Below are 15211 nucleotides of genomic sequence, written 5' to 3'. Positions count from 1 at the left end.
ATATATATTTATATATATACAGGGCCTTCACATACAGTATGTATATATTTATAATACACAGGGCCTTCACATACAGTATGTATATATATATAATACACAGGGCCCAAGCTTGTAGCATCATACCCAAGAAGACTAGAGGCTGTAATCGCTGCCAAAGGTGCTTCAACAAAGTACTGAGTAAAAGGTCTGAATACTTATGTAAATGTGATATTTAAAAAAAAAAATGTTTTAATACATTTGCCAAAAAAAAGTTTGTCATTATGGGGTATTGTGATGTCATTATGGGGTATTGTGATGTCATTATGGGGTATTATGGGGTATTGTGATGTCATTATGGGGTATTGTGATGTCATTATGGGGTATTGGTTCCAGGTCTCCGGTAGCCTCTGGAACTGCCGATCTGCGGCCAACAAGGCAGAGTTCATCTCCGCCTATGTCTCCCTCCAGTCCCTCGACTTCTTGGCACTGACGGAAACATGGATCACCACAGACAACACTGCTACTCCTACTGCTCTCTCTTCGTCTGCCCACGTGTTCTCGCACACCCCGAGAGCTTCTGGTCAGCGGGGTGGTGGCACCGATCCTCATCTCTCCCAAGTGGTCATTCTCTTTCTCCCCTTACCCATCTGTCTATCGCCTCCTTTGAATTCCATGCTGTCACATTTACCAGCCCTTTCAAGCTTAACATCCTTATCATTTATCGCCTCCAGGTTCCTCGGAGAGTTCATCAATGAGCTTGATGCCTTGATAAGCTCCTTTCCTGAGGACGGCTCACCTCTCACAGTTCTGGGCGACTTTAACCTCCCCACGCCTACCTTTGACTCATTCTTCTCTGCCTCCTTCTTTCCACTCCTCTCCTCTTTTGACCTCACCCTCTCACCTTTCCCCCCTACTCACAAGGCAGGAAATACGCCTCGACCTCATCTTTACTAGATGCTGTTCTTCCACTAACCTCGCTGCAACTCCTCCAAGTCTCCGACCACTACCTTGTTTCCTTTTCCCTCTCGCTCTCATCCAACACTTCCCACACTGCCCCTACTGGATGGTTTCGCGCCGTCCCAACCTTCGCTCTCTCTCCCCGCTACTCTCTCCTCTTCCATCCTATCATCTCTTCCTCTGCTCAAACCTTCTCCAACCTATCTCCTGATTCTGCCTCCTCAACCCTCCTCTCCTCCCTTTCTGCATCCTTTGACTCTCTATGTCCCCTATCCTCCAGGCCGTTCGGTCCTCCCTCCCGCCTCCGTGGCTCGACGACTCATTGCGAGCTCACAGAACAGGGTCCGGGCAGCCGAGCGGAAATGGAGGAAAACCGCCTCCCTGCGGACCTGACATCCTTTCACTCCCTCCTCTCTACATTTTCCTCTTCTCTCTCTGCTGCTAAAGCCACTTTCTACCACTCTAAATTCCAAGCATCTGCCTCTAACCCTAGGAAGCTCTTGCAACCTTCTCCTCCTCCTGAATCCTCCTCCCCTCCCCCTCCTCCTCTCTGCAGATGACTTCGCCAACCATTTTGAAAAGAAGGTCGACGACATCCGATCCTCGCTTGCTAAGTCAAACGACACCGCTGGTTCTGCTCACACTGCCCTACCCTGTGCTCTGACCTCTTTCTCCCCTCTCTCTCCAGATGAAATCTCGCCCAGACGGCCGGCCGCCCTACAACCTGCCCGCTTGACCCTATCCCCTCCTCTCTTCCAGACCATTTCCGGAGACCTCCTCCTTACCTCACCTCGCTCATCAACTCATCCCTGACCGCTGGCTACGCCCTTCCGTCTTCAAGAGAGCGAGAGTTGCACCCTTCTGAAAAACCTACACTCGATCCCTCCGATGTCAACAACTACAGACCAGTATCCCTTCTTTCTTTCTCTCCAAAACTCTTGAACGTGCCGTCCTTGGCCAGCTCTCCCGCTATCTCTCAGAATGACCTTCTTGATCCAAATCAGTCAGGTTTCAAGACTAGTCATTCAACTGAGACTGCTCTTCTCTGTATCACGGAGGCGCTCCGCACTGCTAAAGCTAACTCTCTCTCCTCTGCTCTCATCCTTCTAGACCTATCGGCTGCCTTCGATACTGTGAACCATCAGATCCTCCTCTCCACCCTCTCCGAGTTGGGCATCTCCCGCGCGGGCCACGCTTGGATTGCGTCCTACCTGACAGGTCGCTCCTACCAGGTGGCGTGGCGAGAATCCGCTCCACACCACGTGCTCTCACCACTGGTGTCCCCAGGGCTCTGTTCTAGGCCCTCTCCTATTCTCGCTATACACCAAGTCACTTGGCTCTGTCATAACCTCACATGGTCTCTCCTATCATTGCTATGCAGACGACACACAATTAATCTTCTCCTTTCCCTTCTGATGACCAGGTGGCTAATCGCATTCTGCATGTCTGGCAGACATATCCGTGGGATGACGGATCACCACCTCAAGCTGAACCTCCTCGGCAAGACGGAGCTGCTCTTCCTCCCGGGAAGGACTGCCCGCTCCATGATCTCGCCATCACGGTTGACAACTCCATTGTGTCCTCCTCCCAGAGCGCTAAGAACCTTGGCGTGATCCTGACAACACCCTGTCGTTCTCAACTAACATCAAGGCGGCCCGCTCCTGTAGGTTCATGCTCTACAACATCCGCAGAGTACGACCCTGCTCACACAGGAAGCGGCGCAGGTCCTAATCCAGGCACTTGTCATCTCCCGTCTGGATTACTGCAACTCGCTGTTGGCTGGGCCCCTGCCTGTGCCATTAAACCCCTACAACTCATCCAGAACGCCGCAGCCCGTCTGGTGTTTAACCTTCCCAAGTTCTCTCACGTCACCCCGCTCCTCCGCTCCCTCCACTGGCTTCCAGTTGAAGCTCGCATCCGCTACAAGACCATGGTGCTTGCCTACGGAGCTGTGAGGGGAACGGCACCTCAGTACCTCCAGGCTCTGATCAGGCCCTACACCCAAACAAGGGCACTGCGTTCATCCACCTCTGGCCTGCTCGCCTCCCTACCACTGAGGAAGTACAGTTCCCGCCTCAGCCCAGTCAAAACTGTTCGCTGCTCTGGCCCCCAATGGTGGAACAAACTCCTCACGACGCCAGGACAGCGGAGTCAATCACCACCTTCCGGAGACACCTGAAACCCCACCTCTTTAAGGAATACCTAGGATAGGATAAAGTAATCCCTCTCACCCCCTCCCCTGAAAGATTTAGATGCACTACTGTTCCACTGGAGGTCATAAGGTGAATGCACCAATTTGTAAGTCGCTCTGGATAAGAGCGTCTGCTAAATGACTTAAATGTAAATGTAAATGTATTGTGATGTCATTATGGGGTATTGTGTGTAGATTGATGAGGAAAAAAACTATTTAATACATTTTAGAATAAGGTTGTAACGTAACAACATGTGGAAAAAGTGTCTTACTTTTGAAAAATGTTGCTTTGTTGGTAAAGGGCTTGTAAGCAAGCATTTCACTGTAAGGTCTACTACACCTGTTGTATTCAAGGCATGTAACAAGTACAATTTGATTTGAGTATATTACATTACATTACCTTGACAACAACGGGCGGGCATCTTGGACGCTGTCTCCAGTTCTTATACCGCAGTTGTCCAGTGTCGGAAATTATGAAAATGTATTTTGTCAGACTGCGCCATCTCCTGGTGACAAGTACGGCAGAATATCAATAATATCAATCGTATAGCCACAGCCACAGAACAATGAGACAGATATTTCGCCGGATGTGTAAATATGAAGCATCCGGTTGGCGTTTCCACTCATTACCAAACATGGTGATGAGAGGAAGCACAGTGGCCGGCAGTGTGCTTCCTAACGGAAATCTCTGCCCCCCTCCTTGCTTGTTCTGCCACCTATGATTAATGTGTTCCCATTGGAAACCACAGGCTCTGGTCTATCTTGGGTTAGTTCATAAAATCTTTGGTATAAGGTGGTCGTTGAACAGATTATTGTTTCAACTGAAACGAGATTCCGATAAATTTATAGATTTTTTTTAGACGTTCCCATTAAGTGATTGTCATTTACCACACTTCTTCCATCCTCAAACACAACCGTAAACCAAACCTGTGAAATGGTGGAAGGGCCCCTTTAAGAAACTGTCGCAAAACGCTGCTTTACCGCCCATGCGCAGAGAGAGGGGGCAACAGCGACGGAGAAAACAACAACAACAAGAGAACAGCGAGATGGCTCCATGAATACAGGCCAACTTCACTCTCACCCAGTTACTATCCACAACCTACCCGACTGCTGCTTTCTCACACGGCTGGATTAGATGGTGCCGGGCCCATGAACTTGGCTAGTCAGAGCGGGGAGACCGGCTGTAGCCAGCTCCTCTTCGCCAACTTTAACCAGGACAACACGTAAGGAAGGCCCGGGGAGAAGGGAGAGGAGGGCCGGGGAGAGATGCTAGTTAGCTGACAAGCTGTCTGATCATGTTGCCTACTTTAGCATCCATGTCGTCAGCCAGCTAAAACGCTATCCAGCCAGCTAGCTAAAGTGCTTGGATAAACAAGAAGCATAAACTAGTTGTCTAACACAAAAAGGCGAGGGGATCATTCCTTAATATGATAAAGTGTATTGATACCTGAACCAATATCTGGGCAAAGGACGATGAAAAGGCGAGATCTCCTCTCTGCCCAGAAAGCTACGGTTCACCTGAGCTCTCATGAATAAACGCTACACATTCACAGAATATGGCCCTAAACATGCGTGTACCAGTTTTCACGCACAGTCGGAAAACTGAACTTGACTTGAGAATGTGCTTATCCTCCCGTAAACTTTAGACCATGCGTATGTACTAATGCTGTATCACATCCGGCCGTGATGGGAGTCCCATAGGGCTGTGCACAAATCCCCGGTTTGGACGGTGTAGGCCGTCATTGTGAATACGAATTTGTTCTTGACTGATTTGCCTAGTTAAATAAAATTACATGTTTAAGTGTGCTGAGCGATTAGTGCTTTTTGAGGTCGTTTCCGTTCATTATATAAAAAACCTGTTTCGATTCTTTAAAAAAAACGTTTATATTAAATGCATTATGAAATAAATACATTAAAATGATTAGCGCCTTTTAATGGAAATACCAAAGCCAAAAATGGAGCACATTCAATTGCCAAAACATTGAAAATATTCCACTGTCTCTGTCAGGTCCACATAGGAAATGACTAATAAATGATACATTTTTGGAAAGTTCTAATGCTACTGTCCCCCACTACAACAACAAAAAATACTGAACCACATGTAATGTTGTCCTTGAAACCTTTAGTGTAAATACTGTAGAATCCCATTAATTCCAATGGAGAACTTCTCCTACTGAGGAGTGCCAATACGGCTTAAAGCTTCTCAATGGAGAACTTCTCCTACTGAGGAGTGCCAATACGGCTTAAAGCTTCTCAATGGAGAACTGCTCCTACTGAGGAGTGCCAATGTGGCTTAAAGCTTCTCAATGGAGAACTGCTCCTACTGAGGAGTGCCAATACGGCTTAAAGCTTCTCAATGGAGAACTGCTCCTACTGAGGAGTGCCAATACGGCTTAAAGCTTCTCAATGGAGAACTGCTCCTACTGAGGAGTGCCAATACGGCTTAAAGCTTCTCAATGGAGAACTGCTCCTACTGAGGAGTGCCAATACGGCTTAAAGCTTCTCAATGGAGAACTGCTCCTACTGAGGAGTGCCAATACGGCTTAAAGCTTCTCAATGGAGAACTGCTCCTACTGAGGAGTGCCAATACGGCTTAAAGCTTCTCAATGGAGAACTGCTCCTACTGAGGAGTGCCAATATGGCTTAAAGCTTCTCAATGGAGAACTGCTCCTACTGAGGAGTGCCAATACGGCTTAAAGCTTCTCAATGGAGAACTGCTCCTACTGAGGAGTGCCAATACGGCTTAAAGCTTCTCAATGGAGAACTGCTCCTACTGAGGAGTGCCAATACGGCTTAAAGCTTCTCAATGGAGAACTGCTCCTACTGAGGAGTGCCAATACGGCTTAAAGCTTCTCAATGGCCAATACGTAGCATCAGCAGGGTTTACATGCATCATTGGTCTGTGTGTATCTAACCTAACTTAGCAGGCGTAAAAGCACAGAGTTTCTAAACCTAAAGTGAATCCATTTTTGTCCAAGATGGAAAAGAACAGGCGCAATGTATGATGGTCATTGTAGTTGATTAGTACGTTTGAGCTGAACTTAGTTGAATATTTGAATAATGAAAACTTCAACTCCCTTCAGCACCCAGCCTCCCATAGTTTGTTTTTAATTGAACCTTTATTTAACGAGGCAAGTCAGTTAAGAACAAATTCTTATTTACAATGACGGCCTACCTACTGGAATACACTGCCATCAGACACACATAACTGCACCACATATCACACTTTCACAAAATGCTTGAAGACCTGGCTAAAGGTCAATCAGATGTGTGAACATGGTCCCTAGCTGTGTGTTGCCGCTTTCCATGTTGTCTGTTGTCTGTAGCTTGTGAGGTGTGGAAACACTTTGTTGCTTTTATGAATTTGGTCTTGCTGCTTTTTGTTCTATGTTGCTCTGTCTGTATGCTACGTCTTGCTTGTTCTATGTTGCTATGTCTTGCTTGTTCTATGTTGCTATGTCTTGCTTGTCCTATGTTGCTATGTCTTGCTTGTTCTATGTTGCTATTGTCTATATTGTAATTGTTTTTAATAACCTGCCCAGGGACTGCGGTTGAAAATTAGCCGGCTGGCTAAAACCGGCACTTTTACTGAAACGTTGATTAATGTGCACTGTCCCTGTAAAAATAAACTAAACTAAACTAAAAAACTAAACTACCAGGGAACAGTGTGTTAACTGCCTTGTTCAGGGGCAGAGCGACAGATTTTTACCTTGTTAGCTCAGAGATTCGATCCAGCAACCTTTCGGTTACTGGCCCAACGCTCCAGCCACAAGCCTATTTGACTTCTCTCGTAAATGATTTAATTTCTCTCTAGAGAATTGGTGTGTTGACCTTGATCTTGGTGGTGTTTAGATACATTGATCTTGGTGGTGTTTTGATACATTGATCTTGGTGGTGTTTAGATACATTGATCTTGGTGGTGTTTGGTGATTTCTACCCGTCCCTGGTGGAGTCTGTGAAAGTGGATGCCATTGCTGACCACTTTCTGGGTAGTGGGATTGCAACACACACCGTGTGACCCAAAGTCACTCAAACACACACTGTCATAGTCAGGCCAGTGTCACCAGCCTGTCTCTGTCTCTCTCCCTTCGGTCAGGCCAGTGTCACCAGCCTGTCTCTCTCCCCTCGGTCAGGCCAGTGTCACCAGCCTGTCTCTCTCTCTCCTCGGTCAGGCCAGTGTCACCAGCCTGTCTCTCTCTCTCCCCTCGGTCAGGCCAGTGTCACCAGCCTGTCTCTCTCTCTCCCCTCGGTCAGGCCAGTGTCACCAGCCTGTCTCTCTCTCCCCTCGGTCAGGCCAGTGTCACCAGCCTGTCTCTCTCTCTCCCCTCGGTCAGGCCAGTGTCACCAGCCTGTCTCTGTCTCTCTCCCCTCGGTCAGGCCAGTGTCACCAGCCTGTCTCTCTCCCCTCGGTCAGGCCAGTGTCACCAGCCTGTCTCTCTCTCTCCCCTCGGTCAGGCCAGTGTCACCAGCCTGTCTCTCTCTCTCTCCCCTCGGTCAGGCCAGTGTCACCAGCCTGTCTCTCTATCTCCCCTCGGTCAGGCCAGTGTCACCAGCCTGTCTCTCTCCCCTCGGTCAGGCCAGTGTCACCAGCCTGTCTCTCTCTCTCCCCTCGGTCAGGCCAGTGTCACCAGCCTGTCTCTCTCCCCTCGGTCAGGCCAGTGTCACCAGCCTGTCTCTCTCTCTCCCCTCGGTCAGGCCAGTGTCACCAGCCTGTCTCTGTCTCTCTCCCCTCGGTCAGGCCAGTGTCACCAGCCTGTCTCTCTCTCTCCCCTCGGTCAGGCCAGTGTCACCAGCCTGTCTCTCTCCCCTCGGTCAGGCCAGTGTCACCAGCCTGTCTCTCTCTCTCCCAGGCCAGTGTCACCAGCCTGTCAGGCCAGTGTCACCAGCCTGTCTCTCTCCCCTCGGTCAGGCCAGTGTCACCAGCCTGTCTCTCTCTCTCCTCGGTCAGGCCAGTGTCACCAGCCTGTCTCTCTCTCTCCCCTCGGTCAGGCCAGTGTCACCAGCCTGTCTCTCTCTCTCCCCTCAGTCAGGCCAGTGTCACCAGCCTGTCTCTCTCTCTCCCCTCGGTCAGGCCAGTGTCACCAGCCTGTCTCTGTCTCTCTCCCCTCGGTCAGGCCAGTGTCACCAGCCTGTCTCTGTCTCTCTCCCCTCGGTCAGGCCAGTGTCACCAGCCTGTCTCTCTCTCTCCCCTCGGTCAGGCCAGTGTCACCAGCCTGTCTCTCTCCCCTCGGTCAGGCCAGTGTCACCAGCCTGTCTCTCTCTCTCCCCTCGGTCAGGCCAGTGTCACCAGCCTGTCTCTCTCCCCTCGGTCAGGCCAGTGTCACCAGCCTGTCTCTCTCCCCTCGGTCAGGCCAGTGTCACCAGCCTGTCTCTCTCTCTCCTCGGTCAGGCCAGTGTCACCAGCCTGTCTCTCTCTCTCCCTCGGTCAGGCCAGTGTCACCAGCCTGTCTCTCTCTCTCCCCTCGGTCAGGCCAGTGTCACCAGCCTGTCTCTCTCTCTCTCCCCTTGGTCAGGCCAGTGTCACCAGCCTGTCTCTCTCTCTCCCCTCGGTCAGGCCAGTGTCACCAGCCTGTCTCTCTCTCTCCCCTCGGTCAGGCCAGTGTCACCAGCCTGTCTCTCTCTCTCTCCCCTCGGTCAGGCCAGTGTCACCAGCCTGTCTCTGTCTCTCTCCTCGGTCAGGCCAGTGTCACCAGCCTGTCTCTCTCTCTCCCCTCGGTCAGGCCAGTGTCACCAGCCTGTCTCTCTCTCTCTCCCCTCGGTCAGGCCAGTGTCACCAGCCTGTCTCTGTCTCTCTCCCCTCGGTCAGGCCAGTGTCACCAGCCTGTCTCTCTCTCTCCCCTCGGTCAGGCCAGTGTCACCAGCCTGTCTCTCTCCCCTCGGTCAGGCCAGTGTCACCAGCCTGTCTCTCTCTCTCCCCTCGGTCAGGCCAGTGTCACCAGCCTGTCTCTCTCCCCTCGGTCAGGCCAGTGTCACCAGCCTGTCTCTCTCTCTCTCCCCTCGGTCAGGCCAGTGTCACCAGCCTGTCTCTGTCTCTCTCCCTCGGTCAGGCCAGTGTCACCAGCCTGTCTCTCTCTCGGTCAGGCCAGTGTCACCAGCCTGTCTCTCCCCCTCGGTCAGGCCAGTGTCACCAGCCTGTCTCTCTCTCTCCCCTCGGTCAGGCCAGTGTCACCAGCCTGTCTCTCTCCCCTCGGGTCAGGCCAGTGTCACCAGCCTGTCTCTCTCTCGGTCAGGCCAGGTCAGGCCAGTGTCACCAGCAGGCCAGTGTCTCCTGTCTCTCTCTCCCCTCGGTCAGGCCAGTGTCACCAGCCTGTCTCTCTCTCCCCTCAGTCAGGCCAGTGTCACCAGCCTGTCTCTCTCTCTCCCCTCGGTCAGGCCAGTGTCACCAGCCTGTCTCTGTCTCTCTCCCCTCGGTCAGGCCAGTGTCACCAGCCTGTCTCTGTCTCTCTCCCCTCGGTCAGGCCAGTGTCACCAGCCTGTCTCTCTCTCTCCCCTCGGTCAGGCCAGTGTCACCAGCCTGTCTCTCTCCCCTCGGTCAGGCCAGTGTCACCAGCCTGTCTCTCTCCCCTCGGTCAGGCCAGTGTCACCAGCCTGTCTCTCTCTCTCCTCGGTCAGGCCAGTGTCACCAGCCTGTCTCTCTCTCTCCCCTCGGTCAGGCCAGTGTCACCAGCCTGTCTCTCTCTCTCCCCTCGGTCAGACCAGTGTCACCAGCCTGTCTCTCTCTCTCTCCCCTCGGTCAGGCCAGTGTCACCAGCCTGTCTCTCTCTCTCCCCTCGGTCAGGCCAGTGTCACCAGCCTGTCTCTCTCTCTCTCCCCTTGGTCAGGCCAGTGTCACCAGCCTGTCTCTCTCTCCCTCGGTCAGGCCAGTGTCACCAGCCTGTCTCTCTCTCCCCCTCGGTCAGGCCAGTGTCACCAGCCTGTCTCTCTCTCTCTCCCCTCGGTCAGGCCAGTGTCACCAGCCTGTCTCTGTCTCTCTCCCCTCGGTCAGGCCAGTGTCACCAGCCTGTCTCTCTCTCCTCGGTCAGGCCAGTGTCACCAGCCTGTCTCTCTCTCTCCCCTCGGTCAGGCCAGTGTCACCAGCCTGTCTCTGTCTCTCTCCCTCGGTCAGGCCAGTGTCACCAGCCTGTCTCTCTCTCTCCCTCGGTCAGGCCAGTGTCACCAGCCTGTCTCTCTCTCCCCCTCGGTCAGGCCAGTGTCACCAGCCTGTCTCTCTCTCTCCCCTCGGTCAGGCCAGTGTCACCAGCCTGTCTCTGTCTCTCTCCCCTCGGTCAGACCAGTGTCACCAGCCTGTCTCTGTCTCTCTCCCCTCGGTCAGGCCAGTGTCACCAGCCTGTCTCTCTCTCTCCCCTCGGTCAGGCCAGTGTCACCAGCCTGTCTCTCTCTCTCTCCCCTTGGTCAGGCCAGTGTCACCAGCCTGTCTCTCTCTCTCTCCCCTCGGTCAGGCCAGTGTCACCAGCCTGTCTCTCTCTCTCTCCCCTCGGTCAGGCCAGTGTCACCAGCCTGTCTCTCTCCCCTCAGTCAGGCCAGTGTCACCAGCCTGTCTCTCTCTCTCCCCTCGGTCAGGCCAGTGTCACCAGCCTGTCTCTCTCTCTCCCCTCGGTCAGGCCAGTGTCACCAGCCTGTCTCTCTCTCTCCCCTCGGTCAGACCAGTGTCACCAGCCTGTCTCTCTCTCTCTCCCCTCGGTCAGGCCAGTGTCACCAGCCTGTCTCTCTCTCTCCCCTCGGTCAGGCCAGTGTCACCAGCCTGTCTCTCTCTCTCTCCCCTCGGTCAGGCCAGTGTCACCAGCCTGTCTCTCTCTCTCTCCCCTCGGTCAGACCAGTGTCACCAGCCTGTCTCTCTCCCCTCAGTCAGGCCAGTGTCACCAGCCTGTCTCTCTCTCTCTCCCCTTGGTCAGGCCAGTGTCACCAGCCTGTCTCTCTCTCTCTCCCCTCGGTCAGGCCAGTGTCACCAGCCTGTCTCTCTCTCTCTCCCCTCGGTCAGGCCAGTGTCACCAGCCTGTCTCTCTCCCCTCAGTCAGGCCAGTGTCACCAGCCTGTCTCTCTCTCTCCCCTCGGTCAGGCCAGTGTCACCAGCCTGTCTCTCTCTCTCCCCTCGGTCAGGCCAGTGTCACCAGCCTGTCTCTCTCTCTCCCCTCGGTCAGACCAGTGTCACCAGCCTGTCTCTCTCTCTCTCCCCTCGGTCAGGCCAGTGTCACCAGCCTGTCTCTCTCTCTCCCCTCGGTCAGGCCAGTGTCACCAGCCTGTCTCTCTCTCTCTCCCCTCGGTCAGGCCAGTGTCACCAGCCTGTCTCTCTCTCTCCCCTCGGTCAGACCAGTGTCACCAGCCTGTCTCTCTCCCCTCAGTCAGGCCAGTGTCACCAGCCTGTCTCTCTCCTCTCAGTCAGGCCAGTGTCACCAGCCTGTCTCTGTCTCTCCCCTCGGTCAGGCCAGTGCCACCAGCCTGTCTCTCCCCTCGGTCAGGCCAGTGTCACCAGCCTGTCTCTCCCCTCGGTCAGGCCAGTGTCACCAGCCTGTCTCTCCCCTCGGTCAGGCCAGTGTCACCAGCCTGTCTCTCTCTCTCTCCCCTCGGTCAGGCCAGTGTCACCAGCCTGTCTCTCTCTCTCTCCCCTCGGTCAGGCCAGTGTCACCAGCCTGTCTCTCTCTCTCCCCTCGGTCAGGCCAGTGTCACCAGCCTGTCTCTCTCTCTCTCCCCTCGGTCAGGCCAGTGTCACCAGCCTGTCTCTCTCTCTCTCCCCTCGGTCAGACCAGTGTCACCAGCCTGTCTCTCTCCCCTCAGTCAGGCCAGTGTCACCAGCCTGTCTCTCTCCTCTCAGTCAGGCCAGTGTCACCAGCCTGTCTCTGTCTCTCCCCTCGGTCAGGCCAGTGCCACCAGCCTGTCTCTCCCCTCGGTCAGGCCAGTGTCACCAGCCTGTCTCTCCCCTCGGTCAGGCCAGTGTCACCAGCCTGTCTCTCCCCTCGGTCAGGCCAGTGTCACCAGCCTGTCTCTCTCTCTCCCCTCGGTCAGGCCAGTGTCACCAGCCTGTCTCTCCCCTCGGTCAGGCCAGTGTCACCAGCCTGTCTCTCCCCTCGGTCAGGCCAGTGTCACCAGCCTGTCTCTCTCCTCTCAGTCAGGCCAGTGTCACCAGCCTGTCTCTGTCTCTCCCCTCGGTCAGGCCAGTGCCACCAGCCTGTCTCTCCCCTCGGTCAGGCCAGTGTCACCAGCCTGTCTCTCCCCTCGGTCAGGCCAGTGTCACCAGCCTGTCTCTCTCTCTCCCCTCGGTCAGGCCAGTGTCACCAGCCTGTCTCTCTCTCCCCTCAGTCAGGCCAGTGTGTGTGTCCTCTCTCTCCCCTCAGACCAGTGTGTGTGTCCTCTCTCTCCCCTCGGTCAGACCAGTGTGTGTGTCCTCTCTCTCCCCTCAGTCAGACCAGTGTGTGTGTCCTCTCTCTCCCCTCGGTCAGACCAGTGTGTGTGTCCTCTCTCTCCCCTCAGACCAGTGTGTGTGTCCTCTCTCCCCTCGGTCAGACCAGTGTGTGTGTCCTCTCTCTCCCCTCAGTCAGACCAGTGTGTGTGTCCTCTCTCTCCCCTCAGTCAGACCAGTGTGTGTGTCCTCTCTCTCCCCTCAGACCAGTGTGTGTGTCCTCTCTCTCCCCTCAGTCAGACCAGTGTGTGTGTCCTCTCTCTCCCCTCAGTCAGACCAGTGTGTGTGTCCTCTCTCTCTCCTCAGTCAGACCAGTGTGTGTGTCCTCTCTCTCCCCTCGGTCAGACCAGTGTGTGTGTCCTCTCTCTCCCCTCAGACCAGTGTGTGTGTCCTCTCTCTCCCCTCAGTCAGACCAGTGTGTGTGTCCTCTCTCTCTCCCCTCAGTCAGACCAGTGTGTGTGTCCTCTCTCTCCCTCGGTCAGACCAGTGTGTGTCCTCTCTCTCTCCTCAGTCAGACCAGTGTGTGTGTCCTCTCTCTCCCCTCAGTCAGACCAGTGTGTGTGTCCTCTCTCCCCCTCAGTCAGACCAGTGTGTGTGTCCTCTCTCCCCCTCAGTCAGACCAGTGTGTGTGTCCTCTCTCTCCCCTCAGTCAGACCAGTGTGTGTGTCCTCTCTCTCCCCTCAGTCAGACCAGTGTGTGTGTCCTCTCTCTCCCCTCAGTCAGACCAGTGTGTGTGTCCTCTCTCCCCTCAGTCAGACCAGTGTGTGTGTCCTCTCTCTCTCCCCTCAGACCAGTGTGTGTGTCCTCTCTCTCTCCCCTCAGACCAGTGTGTGTGTCCTCTCTCTCTCCCCTCAGACCAGTGTGTGTGTCCTCTCTCTCCCCTCAGTCAGACCAGTGTGTGTGTCCTCTCTCTCTCCCCTCAGACCAGTGTGTGTGTCCTCTCTCTCTCCCCTCAGACCAGTGTGTGTGTCCTCTCTCTCTCCCCTCAGACCAGTGTGTGTGTCCTCTCTCTCCCCTCAGTCAGACCAGTGTGTGTGTCCTCTCTCTCCCCTCAGTCAGACCAGTGTGTGTGTCCTCTCTCTCCCCTCAGTCAGACCAGTGTGTGTCCTCTCTCTCCCCTCAGTCAGACCAGTGTGTGTGTCCTCTCTCCCCTCAGTCAGACCAGTGTGTGTGTCCTCTCTCCCCTCAGTCAGACCAGTGTGTGTGTCCTCTCTCCCCTCAGTCAGACCAGTGTGTGTGTCCTCTCTCTCCCCTCAGTCAGACCAGTGTGTGTGTCCTCTCTCTCCCCTCAGTCAGACCAGTGTGTGTGTCCTCTCTCCCCTCAGTCAGACCAGTGTGTGTGTCCTCTCTCTCCCCTCAGTCAGACCAGTGTGTGTGTCCTCTCTCTCCCCTCAGTCAGACCAGTGTGTGTGTCCTCTCTCCCCTCAGTCAGACCAGTGTGTGTGTCCTCTCTCTCTCCCCTCAGACCAGTGTGTGTGTCCTCTCTCTCCCCTCAGACCAGTGTGTGTGTCCTCTCTCTCTCCCCTCAGACCAGTGTGTGTGTCCTCTCTCTCCCCTCAGTCAGACCAGTGTGTGTGTCCTCTCTCTCTCCCCTCAGACCAGTGTGTGTGTCCTCTCTCTCTCCCCTCAGACCAGTGTGTGTGTCCTCTCTCTCTCCCCTCAGACCAGTGTGTGTGTCCTCTCTCTCTCCCCTCAGACCAGTGTGTGTGTCCTCTCTCTCCCCTCAGTCAGACCAGTGTGTGTGTCCTCTCTCTCCCCTCAGTCAGACCAGTGTGTTTGTCCTCTCTCTCCCCTCAGTCAGACCAGTGTGTGTGTCCTCTCTCTCCCCTCAGTCAGACCAGTGTGTGTGTCCTCTCTCTCTCCCCTCAGACCAGTGTGTGTGTCCTCTCTCTCTCCCCTCAGAACAGTGTGTGTGTCCTCTCTCTCCCCTCAGTCAGACCAGTGTGTGTGTCCTCTCTCCCCTCAGTCAGACCAGTGTGTGTGTCCTCTCTCTCCCCTCAGTCAGACCAGTGTGTGTGTCAGACCAGTGTGTGTGTCCTCTCCCTCAGTCAGACCAGTGTGTGTGTCCTCTCTCTCCCCTCAGTCAGACCAGTGTGTGTGTCCTCTCTCCCCTCAGACCAGTCAGACCAGTGTGTGTCCTCTCTCTCTCCTCAGTCAGACCAGTGTGTGTGTCCTCTCTCTCCCCTCAGTCAGACCAGTGTGTGTGTCCTCTCTCTCCCCTCAGTCAGACCAGTGTGTGTGTCCTCTCTCTCCCCTCAGTCAGACCAGTGTGTGTGTCCTCTCTCTCCCCTCGGTCAGACCAGTGTGTGTGTCCTCTCTCTCCCCTCAGTCAGACCAGTGTGTGTGTCCTCTCTCCCCTCAGTCAGACCAGTGTGTGTGTCCTCTCTCTCCCCTCAGTCAGACCAGTGTGTGTGTCCTCTCTCTCCCCTCAGTCAGACCAGTGTGTGTGTCCTCTCTCTCCCCTCAGTCAGACCAGTGTGTGTGTCCTCTCTCTCCCCCTCAGACCAGTGTGTGTGTCCTCTCTCTCCCCCCTCAGACCAGTGTGTGTGTCCTCTCTCCCCCCCTCAGTCAGACAGTCAGACCAGTGTGTGTGTCCTCTCTCCCCCTCAGTCAGACCAGTGTGTGTGTCCTCTCTCCCCCTCAGTCAGACCAGTGTGTGTGTCCTCTCTCTCCCCTCAGTCAGACCAGTG

The 15211-nt window shown here is 54.5% G+C and overlaps 1 protein-coding gene across 1 annotated transcript in view; it reads left to right on the top strand.

Annotated features, from left to right (window-relative positions):
• Positions 1 to 4126: 4126 nt before the first annotated feature.
• The window catches only part of LOC135567770 (WD repeat domain phosphoinositide-interacting protein 2), a 56229-nt gene continuing 45144 nt past the window's right edge, over positions 4127 to 15211 (top strand). Inside the window, exon 1 of the mRNA XM_065014992.1 lies at positions 4127 to 4350. Coding sequence (XP_064871064.1) covers positions 4277 to 4350 — 74 coding nt within the window. The 5' untranslated portion in view covers positions 4127 to 4276. The remainder of the gene's footprint in view (positions 4351 to 15211) is intronic.

Source organism: Oncorhynchus nerka, unplaced genomic scaffold (genome assembly GCF_034236695.1).
Source record: "Oncorhynchus nerka isolate Pitt River unplaced genomic scaffold, Oner_Uvic_2.0 unplaced_scaffold_1821, whole genome shotgun sequence".
In the NCBI taxonomy this organism is placed as follows: Eukaryota; Metazoa; Chordata; class Actinopteri; order Salmoniformes; family Salmonidae; genus Oncorhynchus; species Oncorhynchus nerka.
Note: the sequence above shows the minus strand (reverse complement) of the source record. Positions and strands in the feature narration are given on the sequence as shown.